This window comes from Spinacia oleracea, chromosome 1 (genome assembly GCF_020520425.1).
Source record: "Spinacia oleracea cultivar Varoflay chromosome 1, BTI_SOV_V1, whole genome shotgun sequence".
Lineage (NCBI taxonomy): Eukaryota > Viridiplantae > Streptophyta > Magnoliopsida > Caryophyllales > Amaranthaceae > Spinacia > Spinacia oleracea.
Window position 1 is genome coordinate 111,380,820 of NC_079487.1, and position 19,666 is coordinate 111,400,485.

General features: G+C 34.3%; 2 protein-coding genes across 2 annotated transcripts; both read left to right on the forward strand.

Annotated features, from left to right (window-relative positions):
- Nucleotides 1-26: 26 nt before the first annotated feature.
- Nucleotides 27-2,353, forward strand: LOC110802193 (WUSCHEL-related homeobox 5-like). The gene is made up of 2 exons (XM_022007629.2): nt 27-665; nt 1,823-2,353. Exons 1-2 carry the CDS (start codon nt 287-289, stop codon nt 2,032-2,034), a joined length of 591 nt encoding a protein of 196 aa, XP_021863321.1. The 5' UTR covers nt 27-286; the 3' UTR covers nt 2,035-2,353.
- Nucleotides 2,354-6,983: 4,630 nt separating this feature from the next.
- Nucleotides 6,984-12,635, forward strand: LOC110802181 (26S proteasome non-ATPase regulatory subunit 7 homolog A). The gene is made up of 10 exons (XM_022007616.2): nt 6,984-7,244; nt 8,689-8,781; nt 8,876-8,957; nt 9,617-9,713; nt 9,855-9,930; nt 10,202-10,260; nt 10,357-10,479; nt 11,079-11,136; nt 11,221-11,306; nt 12,322-12,635. The coding sequence occupies exons 1-10, from the start codon at nt 7,055-7,057 to the stop codon at nt 12,391-12,393; spliced, it is 936 nt and encodes a 311-aa protein (XP_021863308.1). The 5' UTR covers nt 6,984-7,054; the 3' UTR covers nt 12,394-12,635.
- The last annotated feature ends 7,031 nt before the right edge of the window (nt 12,636-19,666 follow it).

The following is a 19,666-nucleotide window of genomic DNA, read 5'->3' on the forward strand; positions in this document are numbered from 1 at the left end:
AAAAAAGAAGACAATTAAAGGCATTACGGATTGCACTATAAAAGCAACACCCCCACACTAATTAAGCCAGACTACCTATAGTCCTATACTAATACCCCTTTGGAGTTCAAAACTGCCCTAACTTAAACCAAAAAGAGAGAAATCAACAAAAAGCTGAGAACGATCAAGAATCAGAATCATCTTTCTTCCTCTTCTTCTTCTTCCTTTTTTTTTTTTTTTTTTTTGTGTGTGTGTGTGTATAAGGCCCACAAAAACATAAACTTAATCACAAAAACAATAAATCAAGATGGAAGAAGGAATGTCAGGCTTTTGCATCCAAACAACACAAACAGCAAGGACTAGGGCTGCTTCTTACGGAAGCGGAGGCGGTGGGCCGCCTAGTAGCGGCACCAAGTGCGGACGGTGGAATCCGACAGCTGAACAGGTAAAGGTTCTTACAGACCTCTTTAGGTCAGGGCTTCGAACACCAAGCACTGACCAGATCCAGAAGATATCAAATCAGTTGAGTTTTTATGGTAAGATTGAAAGTAAGAATGTTTTCTACTGGTTCCAAAATCATAAGGCTAGAGAAAGGCAAAAACGACGTCGTGTTTCTAAGGATCATGATGATGCTCCTTGCTTTCACCTTGATGACCTTCTTAAACCTCATGTTCCTCCTACTAAATGTACGTTTTCTTACCTTTGCTTTTTAATTTTAAATTTAATTAGTTGTTTCTTAATTCATGTCGACTTTGTTCGTTCATTCCGTCGGTTTTCAATTTTTGTTTTTAAAATTTCAAAAGTTGTAGTAAAACTGATCGACCATTGAAAAATTGGGAACTATTTTCTAGTTCTCTAAAACTTCTTTCTGGTTTTTATAGATTGAACTCAAAAGGATAACGAACAAACTGGTAATATAGTTTAATTTGACACATCAAATTTCTAGCTACCATGCTTTTAAGCTACAAAGTTTCATATTAGTTGGTACAATACGCTGTATTTCCTCCGTTTCAAAAAGATCTTTACACTTACTGATTTGCACGGATTCCGGTGTAATGTTTGACTGTTAATATATTCAATTATGTATGGAAGAAAATATAAAAATTTGATATTTATAAAATACATTTTGAGACGAATGTAACAAGATATCTCATGATAATTTTTGATAGATATCATAGTGAAAATTTATGGTCAAAAGTTTTGATTTTTTGACACATTTTTCAAAGCGTAAAGAACTTTATCAAACGGAGGTAGTAGCTCCTTATAATATTTTATTTTATGCAATATTTATTTATTTTATCTTTTCCCACATTCTTTTCAGCTACTTGTTCGAAAGAGTTACACACTACAAGAATTTGTATCTTTAACGACAACCTAATTACGACGGGTCAAAAATCCCGTCGCAAAAGGCTTTTGCGACGGGGCTAACAATCAAACAATGACGGGAATAACCGTCACAAATATCTTTTACGACGGGTTTACGACGGATTTACGACGGGATTTTCTATTAACGACGACCCCCTTTTATGACGGGTTCGCGACCAAAAATCCCGTCGTTAATCAACGATTATTTGCCTTTCGCGACGGGATTTCCCATCGTTAATAATATAATTTCTTGTAGTGACAATATCTTGATAGCTGATTACGTAACTTTTATACCAATGATAGGCTTTCATTCATATGTTTTAACTTTTTACAAAGATGTTATTTTTATGACCCCTTTGAGTTGTTCTTAACGTATGTTTTGGCTATAATGAAAACAACTTCCCCTAGCTTGGTTTAACAAACAATATGAGTATATATGTTCTTGTCTTGACTTTATTTTTATTTTGTTATTTTGCAGATTTTGGTGAGATAAATCAAATTCCTTTAGAGACGGAGCGAGCCATCGAAACACTACAACTGTTCCCACTGAACTCATACCATGAACAAGAGACAGATAAGCTTAGGATGTTCTCAAATGACTGCAAGGAGAACTATGCAACATTTACTGCATACACAATTGGAAGAGACTTCAATCACCCCCCTTTGGATTTGCGCTTAAGTTTCTTTTAATTACTCCACTAGTTAATCAATGTTATTATTAGAAGCACACTAACTAGCTAGATTAGCATAAGTTATAAAAAGATCAGGATAGAATTAAAATATTTTCCTTTAAAAGTGTGGTACGATAGAGTCTAAAATTATAAATTTTCCGTCCTGTAATTTGTGTACTATACTTTTTAACTTTTTTTTATTGGTTGATATTTGTACTTGATTCAATCACATCCAGCACAATCAATATAAAAAAAGTGGTACACAAATTGTCGGACTGATGATTTGTATTCGGTGTAATATTAGTGTATGCATGCATGGGTTTGATGGGTTTGAGACAAGATTAAATGTAAGAATCAATGGGGGGTTGTGGAAATCGACGAAAAAGCGTAGACATTCTATCCTCTCTTTGATCCTATGACTTATAAACGAAGTAGTACGGTTTGTTCATTGTTCTCTGTGTTTACTCTGCTGTTTGGATCATTTTTGTTTTTGATTAAATTCAAGAGGTTGGGAATGCAAATTTGTTCCTTCAAGAAGAAATGTTTGTTTCAATTGCAATTTAATTAATAGTTGTATTTAGCTAGCCATCTAGGTACTAGTTACCACTTCAATAATTTTGTAGAGCGTTAAATTTAAGCCGTCCCATATTACTCAAAATTGTCTTACTATTTTATCCATGTACTCTCCTTTATTTACCCCCTCATTCAACATTACCATCCTCTTTTACCCTCTTACCTTCCAACCCCAAACCGGCCAGCACCACCGTCCACTAGGGCTGAGCAAAACTATTTGAAAATCCGAAAACCCGATCCGTATCTGATCCGATTTTTTGGATATCCGATCCGAAAAATAATTTCAGATCAGATATCCGATCCGAAAAATCGGATATCGGATACCAATTCAGATATTGAATTTAGCATTTTCGGATATCCGATATCCGAAATATTATCCGAATTTTTTAGTAAATATCAAAAAAAAATCACAGCCCACAATATACAAGCCCAATATCCGCACACACCTTTCCCTCACCTCTCTAGCCCAACTTCACGTCACCTATTTCCTTCACCCCTGGCAATTCACTATTGTAAGCAAACACAAGAGAAGTCTTCAACTTCTCTCACTAGGAACCCTAGGAAAATTTAGGGCTTAGCCGCCACCCTTTGACCCTCCTTCATCCTAGAACTAACATTCATCCTACATCATAACCTTCTTACCTTCTAGATTTGGTGGTCCATCTACAACAATTTCCTCAGTCAGACCATTGTAGAATAATAACGTTACTGAAACAATCAAATGTCGTGAAACATCTCCTGTATCAATGGAGAGAAATTTATCTAGATGGTCAAATTTGGTCGAAGTAATGTGGTATTGTCTTTACTATGGTCTTTTCTTTCTCGAAATTCCTAGTCTCGGTTCTGAAACTAGGTAGTCGGCAGAAATGGGTAATTGTCGCCAAATTCCAAGTCTCCATTAATAATTTCATCTCAACTTTGAATTTGTAAATGCTCATTCAATTGATTTGTTCATGCTGTAACCTTTGTAGATTTTGTATAATTTTAGGTAGTTTTAAGTTTTATTCTTTTGGTTAGTTTTAGATCTGGGTTTGTAATCTTTGTACTTTAATATATAAATGCTCAATATTTGTATAACAAATATATATGAAATTGCAAATTTGGATTAATTTTATAAGGTTGTTGGTATGAAAATTGAAAAAGTAAGAAGACAACCATAGATTGGATGAACGCCAAAATGGCGGATATCAGATATCCGACAATACCCGATTCGAAAATTTTCGGATATCGGATAATGGATATCCGAAAATTTCGGATCAGATACGGATATCAGATTTTAGATTTTTCGGATACGGATATCCGATCCGAAACATGATTTCGGATCGGATATCCGATCCGTGCTCAGCCCTACCGTCCACCACTGCCGGCCAGCACCGCCACCACCACCGCCGCCACCACATTGCCGGCGACAAAATGCGTTATAATGTTTACATGGACGAATCTACCGATGGAACGTCGAATTCACAAGAGATTTTTTTTCCGAAAAAGAATTCAGAAACTTATGCAATTTTAGCATGTACCATGGTACATGCTTATGAATTTTAAGCTTGTACCATGGTACAGACTTATGAGTTTTTAGCTTCGATCATGGTATAGACTTGTGCATTTTAAGCTCGTATCATGGTATAGACTTATGCAGTTTAAACTCGTACCATGGTATAGAATAATGCAGTTTAAGCTCGTATCATGGTACAAGCTTAAAATTCATAAGTTTATACCATGGTCGAAACTAAAAATTCATAAGTTTCTATTTTTTTTCCAAGTATATTAAATCAAATTGAACAGCAAATCAAAACCTTAAAAAATATAGACATATGCATATTAAGCTCACACCATGGCGTAGACTTATGAATTTTAAGCCTCGTCTATGGCACAAGCTTAAACTGCATAAGTCTATACCATGGTCGAAGCTAAAAACTCATGAGTTTGTACCATGGTACAAGCTTAAAATTCATCAGCATGTACCATGATATAAGCTAAAAAAACATAAGTTTCTGAAACTTTTTCTGGACAAAAAAAAAAAAAATCTCTTGTGAATTTGACGTTCCATCGGTAGACTCGACCATATAAACATTACTACACATTTCATTGCCGACAACGTGGTGGCCGACGGTGGTGGACGGGGGTGCTGGTCGGCGGTGCTGGGCGGGGGTGGTCCGGTTTGGGGTGGGAAGGTAAGAGGGTAAATGAGAATGGTAAATGTTGAATGAGGGGGTACATGCATAAAGGAGGGTATATGAGTAATTAATAGTAGGGCGATTTTGAGTGATATAGGGCGGTAAATAATAAGCCCCATAATTTTTTTGAGCATTCAGTTTATTTCTAAGTGGACCTTAATTAAAAATTATTAATTGAAAAATGTTGATTTTTAATTAAAACAATTAAAAAAATGAGTTTGCATTCAGATGCAATAAAAACAATAGAATTATTAGAGGTCATTAGAGGTTAATAAAAACAATGACCACTTTGTAATTTACGCCCAAATAAATATTTTTGAATCATTATTATTTCCAAGATAAAATTATTAGAGGTTCTACAACTCAACTTAACAAAACAAAAAAGACACAAAAACATTTGATGTTTAGGAAGGGGAAAAAATGTGCTTTCGTATAATATATATCAGGGATTTTTCATGAAATACCCCTCAATTTTCACGAAATTTACCAAAAGTCCCCCAACTTTCAGAAATTCACCAAATGCCCCTCACCTTTAATATAATACCCAAATTATCCTTACTAATGACGCGTCGTTAGTCCGCCGTTAGCCTACTTTCTAATTCACCAAATGCCCCTACAATGTAACTTATTTCACCAAATACCCAAATATTAAAATATAACTAGCGTTTGAGCCCGTTCAAAGAACGGGCGGTTGTATAGTGGTTATTTAGTCTATCTTTTAAAGTTCTAATTTTATTGAGTTTGTGATTTAAGAGAGAATATATGATTTAAATAGAGGTAAATTTTGAAAGTTAAAAGAATACATTAATATTGAGTGTTAATCGGGAAGATGGAGTGAAAAATGTTGAATGAATAGATTGGTGAATTGATGTTGTATGAGAAAGATGGAGTGAAAGAGGCGATTGGAATTGTATAATATATCAAACAACAAAGAAAAGTAAAATGCAAAACCAAATTGATGGAGTAAAGAATGGATGACACGTGTCATCTAATCAAATATGTTGACACATGTCATCTAATCAAATGTGGTTTCCCTTTTTAAATACTAGGTATACGTGTCATCTAATCAAATATGTTGACACATGTCATCTAATCAAATGTGGTTTCCCTTTTAAAATATTAGGTATAGACTAGGTATAGACTAGGTATAGATTCACCAAATGCCCAAATGTAAAAACTACCTTTTAAAAGCCCAACGGCTAGTTTTTGGGATTGAAAAATAGTCGTTGCTTATTGTTTTACTATGAATAACCCTGTTCTGGGTGTTTATTTAGTCACCAAATTATTTTGTTGTAGTTTCATCTCATTTTGGGTCAGGAATTATCATTCAAAATCATCATCCACACATAATGAGTTTACGTATGTTAGAGTCCCCAAAAATCTGTTATTGTGGGAGGAAATTTGTCATCCGTAGATCCGATACAACACTCAATCCATAAAGGTTATACTACAAGTGTGATTCATGCAACAATATGAAATGGTGCAAGGGAGTAATTGAGTATGAAAATAGTGGGCATCAACAACAACATGGTTTCCTCCTGAACTTGAGTAACAGATGCCGTAACAATCAATAAAGTCAACATTTAAAAATATTATTATTAAGGTATTTAAAACCCAACATTTGTTAACCAAGTCAACTTGCTATCCACATCACAAGAAGGAATACTGAATTAACTAAAAAGCAATGCTCGTCTTGATAGATCAAATTTAGCTCAAAAAATTTAATCAGCTGATACATGAAGTGAATCGAGTTATCGTTTTAATTGATCATAAATGCATCAAAGTCATGCACCAATGTGATCTCTAAAAGCCATAATTACTCCTAAAATTGCAAAATTAGAGCTTTGCAACCAAAATTTACACCTCAAATTGCATAAACCAATTCAATTCAACAACACCTCAAATTCAACGCCTAAAACATAAAAAGTTAATTAATAATTAATAATTAATAATTAATAATTAATAATTAATAATTAATAATTAATAATTAATAATTAATAATTAATAATTAATAATTAAACAACAATTTTTGTTATAAATTAGACCCGGCCCGAAAATGGCCCGAAAGCCCGTTATTTTAGCCCAAAATAACGGGTTTTGTGCATAAAAATCGGCCCAAAGTTTAGCCCAACCCGGCCCGACATAATGGCCAGTTCTTTATGCCCTCGGCCCGGACCGAACCCCGCCCGGCCCACCTTTTAATCAGGTCTAAGCTGAATCAATGAAAATTGAGATTGGGGTCGGCGAGAAAGAGAAGCGGAAGTGCAGAGAAAGGAGAAAGAATCAGAAATGGACGTAGTAAAAATCCAGCAAATAAGTTCATCCAAAGCGATTGAGAAGGTGGTCGTTCATCCACTGGTGCTGCTGAGCATAGTCGATCACTACAATCGTGTCGCACGCGACACCAAGAAGCGCGTCATCGGTGTTTTGCTGGGAAGCACATTCAAGGGTACCGTCGATGTCACTAACAGCTACGCCGGTAATTTCTTGATCTTAACTTCCAATTAATTAACTTTTGATTATTCTGCTGTTTGCGTACTTAGCTAAGTTTAGGTTTTTTAGGGTTTGCAATTTTTGTTAGTTTGAATTCAGTTGTTGTTTGTATATAGGTTTAGGGTTTGTACATTTTGTGAGCTTCAATCCAGTTTTTTCTCTGTTAGATTTTAGGGTTTTGCAATTTACTCGCGTTTAAACTTAAAACTTCTGTCTTTTTTTGTTCAATGATATCGGGGAAATTCTGTAGATGCAGAAATTCGGAAGATGAGCTGATTTATGTTGTTGCGTCTGAAACTGATGTTGAATCGATGTTAAATTTGCGTTGCAGGTTTGAATAGAACTGTATTCTGCATCTAGAATTGAGTAATAAGATGAAGCTCTCTCTTAGTACGTACATTGTAGGATCAGCACTTCTTCGTAGGTTGCAACTATAGTAATACGATCCACTGACAATTTTTCCGTCAGTTGCTTCAAAGCATTTAGCAAATTGTGCTCTTTTTGCTTGGTGGTTTATATGAAATAGTATGTTTGGATTTTGAAATTTGTTGAAGTAATGATCTTGAGAAAGCTCAGCCTAATAACTGTACTGAAAGTAGTACTTCATTCATAGTTTGCGATGGGAAAACAGTTATGTTGAGTTTTACCCTGATGCAGTGATGCTTATGTCCAATCCTATGTGAAGTTGAATTATGTCCAGTCCTATACTCCTATGTGAAGTTGAATCCATTGCCTCCTGATCTTGGATGTTAGCACCAATGAATGTAAAAAGCATATCCGGAGTAGCTATGTTTAACAGTTGTAACTTGTAAGTCCTTGGCGTGTGTCTTGTCTGGAAACCTTGTTCCTTTGGGTGCTTATGAACATTCAATTTTATTTTAAAAAATTAATTTTATGATAAATTGATAACTGCTTTCTCAATGCCTTTTCGGGGTAAAGCCTCTCTACTTGTCAATGTGCCAGGTTAAGTACCCGACTTTCTTTGAACCCAATGATGCAGGACATGCTTTTATTAGTTTTGGATTTTGTTAGCTCTGCTAGACGTAGATTTGCTTACAACATAAAAGGGTTTCTGGATGAAGATTTATGTTTGTCCTCTCTCTAGGGTGAAACGACACTTCTGACCCGTTGAAAGTGTTTTACCCGGTCTCGTGTGAGAGAAGTATATAGGCTTTTATGCGTACTAATTCTTGTACTATGTATAAAGCAGTTAGGATAGCATTCTGTTTTTTTTTTTTCTAATCTGGTTTTACAATACAAAAGGTGGGTTTTATTGATAAAATTCAATACAGGTTCAAGTGATTCGTGTATGGATTTTGATTTTGTTGGGTGGCTTTCAGACTTTTAACCTGCTTGATGAAGAATGATTCATGTTCGACCGCTCACTTTTTTGTGTTTTCCTGTTCTGACATTTGACTCAAAACATACAGTCCCATTTGAAGAAGACGACAAGGACCCTAGCATTTGGTTTCTTGACCATAATTACCATGAATCTATGTTTTCCATGTTCAGGAGAATAAATGGTAAGTTTTCCAAAATAACACCTGTTATCCTAACTTTTATTCCTGTTGAGCTTGAAGTTGATTTCATCTATTGCTGATTCTTCTTAAATTTCAGCAAAGGAGCATGTCGTTGGTTGGTATAGCACTGGTCCTAAGCTACGAGAGAATGATTTGGATGTCCACAGATTATTTAGCGAGTAAGATAACTATTTTCTACTTGGAGCTCAGAATGAGGTTTCATTGTGTTTTCCTGCATATTTATTGTTCACTGTCGGTCCTGTCAATTTTCCGAAACATTTGATATCGTCTTCTCATTTTTTGTCTTGGTATTTTAATGTAGAAACTTCACTTTGGAATTTCACTCACTCATAAATGGAAGTTACTTTCTTTGCTAAGGATTATCATTGGAAAATTCTTGAGGATAGATCTGAGATAATTAAACAGTCAGGAAATTAGTGACCTTAATGTTTATGTGATCATGAGTAGCTGAATTAAGACTGCTAAACCTACAAAGTAGACCATACTTGGACACAAAGGGTATTTAAGGTGGTGTTGGGGTGCAATTTGTTAGAACTGGTTTAACACTTTCACCACTAATTTTGATTATGCAGACTGCAGACTGTGTCAAATATTTCCCTACTGCTGTATAAAATCCACTATTTTATCAAATTTTGGGCTGTTAAGAGTTTGAATAAGCCAATGTTGCCATTCGGTTTTCATTTTGAGAAGATGATACACTTTCTTGATTATGTATCCTTAATCCTTACACCTCTTCTCTTTACAAGATTAATAAGCAGAATTTTCCCCTATTGCTGTTGACCTGATTCTAGCTTCACATATATTTTGGGTGTTATAGCTATGTTCCAAATCCTGTCATGGTTATCATTGATGTACAACCTGAAGAGCTGGGAATACCAACAAAGGCTTATTATGCCGTTGAAGAGGTTAAAGAGGTAGGATTCAACCTTCTTTTTTTCTTTTTTTTTCAGTGTTGTCTGATCTGCAATCTAACATTCTAACCTCATTTAGTCATGTTATATAAAGAAACTGCCACTCCAATGGCTAATTCAAATTTGCATGTTCGTCACTTACAGAATGCAACACAGAAGAGCCAAAAAGTATTTGCTCATGTTCCTTCTGAAATTGCTGCCCATGAAGTAGAGGAAATTGGTAGGTCTTACAACTCAACATGTTTGTTTTGTTTCAAAATCGTTGCATCATTTGGACTTTTGGCACTATTAGTTTGTCTTACTTTGACCATATTTCAGTACTAATATATAAAAACAGATAATTATGTAAATGTTCTTGGGTACTTGTAGATTTCTGATGTATCAATTTTATTATTTTTACCTATAAATAACTAAAATGTTTCAAGTTCTTGTTCTGTATGTCATAAATGGATAAACCTTGTCTTCATAATGCATATATGGTAATGTTGTAGGAGTTGAGCACTTGCTTAGAGACGTGAAGGATACAACCATCAGTACTCTAGCAACAGAGGTAATTCTTTAAGTACTATTTTTGGCTTAAGTGTAAAGATACTTGTTTTCGCGTGGTGTTTTGTTGGAGAAAAACTAACCCCAATATTATGAGCAGGTGACCGGGAAACTTGCAGCTCTTAAGGGGCTAGATGCTCGTTTGCGAGAGATTCGCGGTTATCTCGAACTTGTCATCGAAGGAAAACTCCCACTAAACCATGAAATACTGTACCACTTGCAGGTTTGTTCATCCTTAGCTTTGCTTCTTTTTTTGTCTCTGTTCTTAATTCCTAGTGATATTTTGTTTGATAACTATATTACGTTACGTTTTACCATTTATAGCCTCTAGGTAGTGGGTCTATGTGGCTGCTTGTGTATTATAAGTTACCGAAAATTAGGGACAGAAATGAAGATGGAAGGCTGAGGTGAGGTTGCCAACATTACGAGGCATGAGATGCTGTGCATTCATTATGAGATTAAGTGAAACTTTGCCATCCAGAATAATCTTACTTGATAAAGATTCCTTTATTATACAGGGAGCTACTTAGGGCAAACCTTGGACAAATAGTCAATGAACAGTAAAATAAAATTTGCCAAATTACTGGTGCATGTGTTCTACCATGATTATCTGTCGTCCGAGGAGAACTGTCTATTATTTTATTTCATATTTGTATCCTGTTACAAGTTGTTACATTTATTTCCCATGTTAATACGCGCAACTTTGAAGTTCTTTTGTTATAAGCTTTTCTTGCTAGCAGATCCTTTAATTAGCCTTACTAAGTTTCTTCTTATATTATTTACTATCCTTGCTAGCAAATCTTATTACTAATTTTTGTGTAGGATGTGTTCAACCTTCTCCCTAATCTCAGTGTCCTTGAGTTGGTCAAGGCTTTTGCAGGTAAACATAAAAATCATTCTCAATTTCTTTCCTGGATGCTGTACTGTATTTTTTGTGATTGTGTGTACCTGCTTGTTTTTGCAGTCAAAACAAACGACATGATGTTGGTTATATATCTGTCGTCTCTTATCCGAAGTGTGATTGCCCTCCACAACTTGATCAACAACAAGGTGAATATTGCTTCCTAATATCTACTGGCACTTGGTTGTTTGATTATTTCATTTGTCTATTATTTTTTCTAATAAATTTCTAATACGGAGACTTTAATTTTCAAGTCCAATTGGGCTGCACTTGGTGCCTACTAGAAAATAAAAGAACATTGCCACTAGGGAAAAGATATCTGAATATGTTGCAAGTAAAAGAATAGTTATTACTAGTATAAGGGATATGTTGAACCAAGAAAACAGTGAGCTGGTCCGACTCATTTTGACCAAGTTTGAGTGTAAATTTAAATGTTCTGGGAATTATCAGTGGCAACTAAAGAAACCAAGCTTTCATATATTTTCTAGACAATCATAAAATTTCAGTTTCTTTGTACCCTCCTTGATAATGTGGATATGGGCATTTGGCTTGTAAATCACCTAATCAGGAGTTCAGGACATACAGTGGTTTTATCGTGATTGGTTTGCTCGGTCTTAGGCTTCAGCTTAGCACGGAAATTTAAAATTTGTTTTAAGTGGAGCCTTTTTTTGGTCTGAGAGTTGACAGTTGGTGCCCCCTAAAGTTGTTTACGTTAGTTAGTACTCATCTTTTTAATTTATGCTCTTACATTTCCAGTCTTCCTCCCATTTCTTTGCCTTGTCCATTGTCTTATACTCTTGTGATTTGTAAGATATGACAAAAGCCTTCAGAAATTTGAAACCAAGGTGTAAGAAACTAAGAATATTAGATTTTCTAAAGCTGTTCTCTGAGCCTTCCGGAAATTTGTTTCTCTCATTGTAAGCTTACAGGATTGGTTTGGATGGAATTATATGAAGTACGCCTTTAATCTGGCTGTACAGTTTTGCTTGCCTGACTAGTTTTAGAGATGGTTAACCTTTGGTTGTGTACTTAGGGTGGTCAACAAGGGAGTTTGAGTCATAACATAAAACATTACCTTCCCACCTGTTAGCTAATAGTAGTATGTGGGAGATCACGATATTCTTTTATTGTTGATGATCGTGTTTGTTTGCCGTGCCGTTTCAGATGCTAAACAAAGAGCACGAGAAGTCTGAAGACTCCAAGTCAATACCTGTAGTTGCTGCAGCAGGAGGCTGAGCTCAAGAGTATATCCGAGTTGTAGAGATAGATGGAAGTTGTATAAGCTGTTTTACATAACAAGAAAGTAGATTTTCTCATCTGTTGTGGTTTGTTTGGGTTGAATTAGGGAAGTTTTTCTGATGTCAGTCTATTCACATAACATTTAATTGGATTATACTCGTCCTTTCTTAACTAACACTCCGTATCACCTACTCATGTTTGCCATATCAGATGGTGAATAAAAGGGATTTTGTAATTAATTACGGTAATCTTTCATTTTTCACTTTCTTACTAACTGAAATACTTTACTCGTATCATTTAATCTCGGGCTGGGCCTTGTAGTACTGCAGGAGGATGAATTTCTGAACCCACATGCACCCCCCAAATTACTTGATCCTCACAGGCCTCATTTTTCAAATCTAAAACATCTAATACCTCCGTTTCACAATACGGAGTAAAAGCTATAAAAAGTTTGATACTTGGAATTCTTGCATCATTACAAAATTAATAAGATTTCACTTTGATATTTGAAATTCTTGCATCATTAGGAAATTAACAAGATTTCACTTGGTATTGTAAAACGGTGGTAGTACTAATTACATTATACTAAAACAGACACCAGAAATGACATCTGTTATTTCATGGTGCAAAATTTTTCCGCCCAAAACCTTTTCCTAAAAAAGATATCTACTTATTTGTTATTTCTTTCCTTTTCCTAAAATTTTCCGTACGGATTTTGATAATTTTTTCACAAAATATTTAACTGAATATCTCTCAAACTAATGCATAGTTATATCATTTTTAACATACTCATTTAAATTTATTCATCTAATATGCATATTTAAAATACCAATATGTAATTTGACAAAAATATTGAGTGATATATTTTGCATTATTAATATATCGATTTGACTAACATATTATTAATTTTGAATAATTATTATTACGTCGTATCTATTATTTCCATAATTTATAAACTAAATTTTGTTTCCATACATAAATAGTTTATAAAAAAAGGTAGAGAATAAAAATAAAATAAAACAGATACATTTTTTTGGGAAAGTGATTTTTGGCGGGAAAAAATCGCACCAGAAATTGACACGTGTCATTCCCGGTGTCTCTTTTAATATATAGTAATAATAGATAGATATGATCAAGTAATAATTTTCGACTATCCGTGCATATACGGACCTAATCTAGTACAAAGTATATTCCTAATTGAATAAAATTACGGAGTACTCCCTCCATCCCGGAATACTTGACCTGTTTTCCTTATCGGGTCGTCCCTTAATACTTGACCTGTTTCTAAAAATGAAAATATTCTAACAATATTATATTATTTCTCACTCCACCCCTATTAACCCACCTACCCCTACTTCATACAAAAAATAATTAAAAATTCAACCTCTACTCTCCTCCAACCCCACCTCTTAACCCACCTCCCACTAACTACATTAAAATAATACCCCACTATCAACTACTACCTATTAAATTAAATAAGTCAATTCAAGTGCCTTAAACTCTGTGCCGGTCAAACCGGGTCGAGTATTCCGGGACGGAGGGAGTATGTCTGAATCACTTGACCCATATGTACATACACCATCATACATTGCCTAGAATTTTTTGGAAAACCCCCCATAAATAGGGTTTGTTTTCTTGATTTGTTCTTATTTACTCGGTATTTTGTTTACATGTAACACTTCCCTTGGTAATGTAAAAGACATCAATTTTTTTTCTTTTTTTTTTGGTAAACAAAGACATCACTTTGTAACACTTTCCTTGGTAATGTAAGGCTATGTTCGGTTCACCTTATTTTCACTTTTTTAGGAAAATTAAGTTTAAGTTCAGATTAAATAAGTTCTTGAAAAATAAGGGTTAGCCAAGTACAATTTAAATTAAAATAAGTTCTGATAATTCTAATAAGTTCGGATAAGTTCAGATAAGATAAGTTCAGGAAAAATAAGTGAAAATCATGTGAATAAAAGGCACCCTACAAGACTTCACTTTGAAAGTTTCTTTGCTAAGGATATTGTGAGTTATGACTGATGCATCGGTGAAAATTCTATGAGGATAAATCTAGGATAATTAGACCATCTGGAAATTAGTTAGCTTAATATTTGATATAATCAAGAGTAGCTTAATTAAGATGGTTATACCCAGTGGTGGAGGTCAGAAATTTCACGTTGGGGGGGGGGGGGGGGTTTAGAGAAAATGAATCTTAAAAATAGGTATAGGGTAGTGGGAAGGATTCGAACCTTTGACCTAAGGGTCCACAATTATTAAAAACAACAATAACCACTGAGGCAAGGACTCAAAGAGTATTTAATTATATATTTATGTATTTGTTATTACTTATCTCTTTGTTTTTTTAAATGTTGGGAGGACAGTCCCTACTCTCCCCCCCCCCCCCCTCCACCACCGGTGATACCTTAATCCATGGGCATAAGGGTATTGAAGATGGTATTTTGTGGAATTTATGAGAACTGGGGTAACTTTTACACACGAATTTGACGAACTAAGGTCGTAGGATGTTAAGCTATGCGAAACACACATTAAACTACATGTGAGTTGGCATTAATTATCCTACATTGAAGAAGAAGAAGAAGAAGAAGAAGAAGAAGAAGAAGAAGAAGAAGAAGAAGGAGACTGACTACCATATAAGTTTGTTGGGTTACACCACCTAAATTGTTGAGTTTGAAAGTATTTGTCAATATTAGAACCATGGCGAAACTTAGATCATATATTGGGTTAAATTTCTATTGGATAGGATCTAAAGCGTTGTTTGGATTCTATAAAAGTAATTACTAAATCAAACACAATTGAGAGACTCAAAAGAGACTCTCGATCCATATAAGTAAGTCTAAGTAATGAATGTTTTAACTAAGTGTAAAGCTAGGTTGTTATTACTAAAGTTAAACATGAAGGATCTTGAAGAGGAACCTTCACCTTATATCTGCCAAGATTTTAGCAAGATTCAGTATCTCGTGAAACAGAATGAGCTAAAAGTTACATGGATATATTTTAAATTGCGAATGGTTTTTGCATTACAATCAATCATGTATGGTGTGATATATATGTCGCCAAGATAACTCGTGAGTGTTGGATCATGACAAGTTTATACCAATCTCTCTTGATCTAAAATCAAAGATCATTAGAATATCATCAAGAACATACAATATATTTGGACGTGTAGAATGAGCACTCGAAAAGAGGAAATGAAGACGAACTAAAGTTTTGATGCTACATGCATTTGCCTAAGCAAAAGTTGGATCTGGTTGTTAGGCAAACCACAAACATACACGGGAAATTAAGCGTTGTGATTAAAAGGTTGTAACATAGGTTCAAAACCTTATGTAATGCATGAGAAACTGAATCAATGATTAGTTTCCAAGTTCTCAATCAAAAGATGAATATCCCACATCTTTGTGGACTGGTTGGAGTATTCCAAAAGGGAAGCATCATTTGAAATTCTACATTATTGAAATGAATTCGTTATTGCCTAAGAAGCAATAAAGGGGAATTGTTTATATTGGAGTTCTTCAATAAACTCAGGTTGATCACAAGTCTGCTATCTGGATGGTTTTCTATTTTAAATATGAGAATCATTCTAAAAGAGATGAAAGACTAGAACATTCTATAAACATAATCAAATATCTTTTCATCTTACATGTAAATGCTTTCGATAGAAACGATGCTAAGAATAGCAAAGTATGATAAACTAAACCTATGCAACAAGTGAGATACAACACTCATATGCAGAAACGGAATCAAGTTTGAGTTCCATGAATGTTTTAAGTATTGGGTGAAAGGCCCATATCTGTAAGACACCAAATGTTTTAATTTTGTGTTAAAGGCCCATAAATTGGAAATCATTTGGTTTAAACATTTATCATTTATGAAATTATATCTCATATCTCATATGTCATTTAATCTTGGTTTATTATTAAATGATGAAGCCCAAGTGATTCAAAACATTCAAATGGGATATCAAGGATGGATTCCTTGATAAAGAAACGCCTGCAAGTGAACTTGAATATCGAATCACAAAAGGATCCCTAATCCAGGTCATTGAATGGTTGGACGAACAATGACTAATGAAGATTACATTGCAAGTTGATTTATAGTTCATTTTCTTGAACTAGATGGGACATGGATGTCAGAAATCATTTGCGTAGATACTATTGGAATTCGTATCGGATTGACCATGAGAACACTTTAAGAAATTAAAGTCATGTCATAAGTCGTTCTCATTAATGGTGATTGGAACCAATTCCTCAAAACCTGAGTAGGTATGGAAGCTTGTTTGAGAATTAGTTCGCTTTAATTTGATACTTGCTAAACGTCGCACCGTAAAAGAAGACTATAAAAGCAGTATTCAGGCTAGCTATGAATCAAAGTAAGTTGTTCATAAGTTACAAGAAGGGATTGTCCTCTTATCTTTGATATGATATGTTTTTGTTGTTGTACAAGGCCTCTAGAAGAGTTAGATCCTTTGAAAATGCATGGCCGTCCTCAGAATGGTTAAGGCTTAACCTTCTGTAAAAGTTTAACAGTTGAACTCAGTAATTCGAGAAACACTTCTGGACCTAACCCATATTATGGTAATTAATGCTCCCTCGGTTCTTAAATGTTACTTCTCTTTCCTTATTGATTTTTTTTAACCCATTTTGAAAGTGTATCGTTATCAACGTCCGCGTAGGCTAAAATCGCTCGCATTTTTATCATGAAAGGACAAAATTACCCTTATAAAAATATTACCCCTGCCTTCAATTATTAATTTCACCATATCTCTCGAATGAGAGGATCGGAAAAAAGAGAGGGGAGGGGGAAGGGGACGAACGAAATACGGGGATGGTAGGACGAAGCATTGAGGGAGGCTGCAAGCATTTGGGTGGTTGGACTGGATATTTTCGGTCGGAGCTCTTCTAGGTCGTCGGAGATAGGTGTCGGAATACATGGATGGATGATCAGGGTGGAGAAAGGGGGAAGAGGAGTCAATTTATTTATAAAGGTTAAATTCGAAATTCAACGTAAAAAATGAGGGCGTTTTTAGCTAATGAGGGCGTCGAATAAAAATCCCCATTTGATATTTTTCCTTATTTATCCAACATTTATCCTCTTTAAACTCTTATACTTCACCCGTTCTTTGAATATTGCACTATGTTGATTTCACACTCTAACACATGACTTTGACTCTTACTCTGTCGAATTATGCATAATTAAAAATTATGATAAAATTGATGTTTAGAAAGTATATGTCAATAAGAATTTAACAAGATCCTACATTATTAGATATTTTCCTACGCATATATTACAAAAGATGGTCAAAGACACAACATGAATAGTGTAAAAGTCAAAATAATGCGATATTTGTGGAACGGAGGAAGTATCACAATTGTAATTATGATTGCGTCCCAAGTAAATATTCAAAACGATCCACTTATCATCTACATAACACTAAGGGTGCTATCTATTTACCTGATTTTCACTTGTTTTTTCTAAACTTATCTTATTTGAACATTGTATGACCTTAATTGAATTTCTCAAAACTTATTTTAGTTATAAATTGTACTTGATCAATCCTTATTTTTCATTTTTTTTCCTGAACTTAACTTATCTATTTGAAATTAACTAAACCAATCCTGACTTACTTTTACTAAACTAAATGGAATTAAAGTGCACAAAACATTTTCCTATCTCTTTTTTTTTGTGTTTTTTATTTCTGTTTTTAATCATATGAGTAATTTTGTTATGCCCAAGTAAAAAAAATACAAAAAAACTTTGGCAAATTTTCCAAAAATAACATTTTAAAACCAATTATTTGCGAGAAACAACATTTTAATTATTACTTTTGCGAAAACATACCTTAAAGTAAAATTAATTTGCGAGAGACAACCTATTGGTGTTTTCAGGCGTTGACCAAAGAATTTCCGATTTGACTTGGCCAATTTTACTACTTGCACCCTTTTTCCCTCTCCTTTTCCCACTTAAACCAATTTCGAGCCAGAAATCAAAATAAAAAAAACCCCAAAAAATTTAGTCTTCTCTCTCTTCATCTCCCCCCACCAATTTTTTTACCCTCTCTTCCTGCTGAATCATTTGGATGAAATTGATAGATTGCTTCTGCATTAAGTGTTGGCACTCTACCACAAATTTTTGGTAAGTTTTGTTCATTAATTTTGCCTAATCTTAATGTAGGAAAGTTAGGGGTTTTCCCCCTAAATTTGTGAATTGATTCAATTTTCTCGATTTTCTGGATGAAATTGCAGTGACCATGACTCGATTTTTAGGCTAAAATTGCAAGGACAATGAAATTGGGGGCCATTGAAGTACAAAAGCAAGAGAAAACAGAGCAAAAAAACGGAAACAAACATTGAGATGAGGTCAGAAATTTTAACAAAAAATGAAAAAAAAAACACATTATATTTAAGTAGGTGAACAAAGTGACGTTCGAAATTCATGACTTACAACATTCAATTGATGGAAATTGATGGTTGAGCTTCATAAATGATGGGGGGCAGAGAACTCCAAAGGTTTTTCAGATTTTTTTAAAAAGGTTTTTAAGCAATTCCCTTTTATATGAGAGGAAAAAGGAGGGAAAAGGGTGTGAATAAGAAAAACAGAGAGCACGTAACCGACACAGGCCAAGTCAGATCGGAAATCCTTTGATCAACGGCTGAAAACACCAAAAGGATGTCTCTCGTAAATCTATTACTACCTATTACTATATACTAAAAGAGACACCGGGAATGACACGTGTCAATTCCTGGTGTAAAATTTTCCCGCCTAAAACATTTTCCTAAAATATATATTTTATTTTATTTTATTTTATTCTCTACCCTTTTATAAACTATCTATGTATGGAAAAAATATCAGTTTATAATTTATGTCAATAATAGATACCACGTAATAATAATTTTGCTAAATACTTTTTTTTATAATATTTTAGTCAAATCTGTACATTAATAATGGAAATTTTATTCACTCGATATGTCAGTCAAAGTAGCATATTACACATATATAATATGCATATTAGATGAATAAATATAAATTATTTACACTAATATAAACCTGGTCCATGCTAACTTAGCGTGGACCAGGGCAACGGATTAATTTGTATGGGTAACATATGTAACTGTCACGTGACAGTTACGTGACAGTTATTTTGTAATTTTAAATAGTAACTATATGCGTATTACAGTAACTATGTGTTTTAAAGAGTAACTATGTGTTTTAAAGAGTAACTATGTGCTTTGAAGAGTTTTAATGCGATTTGTGTCTAGCCCACTTT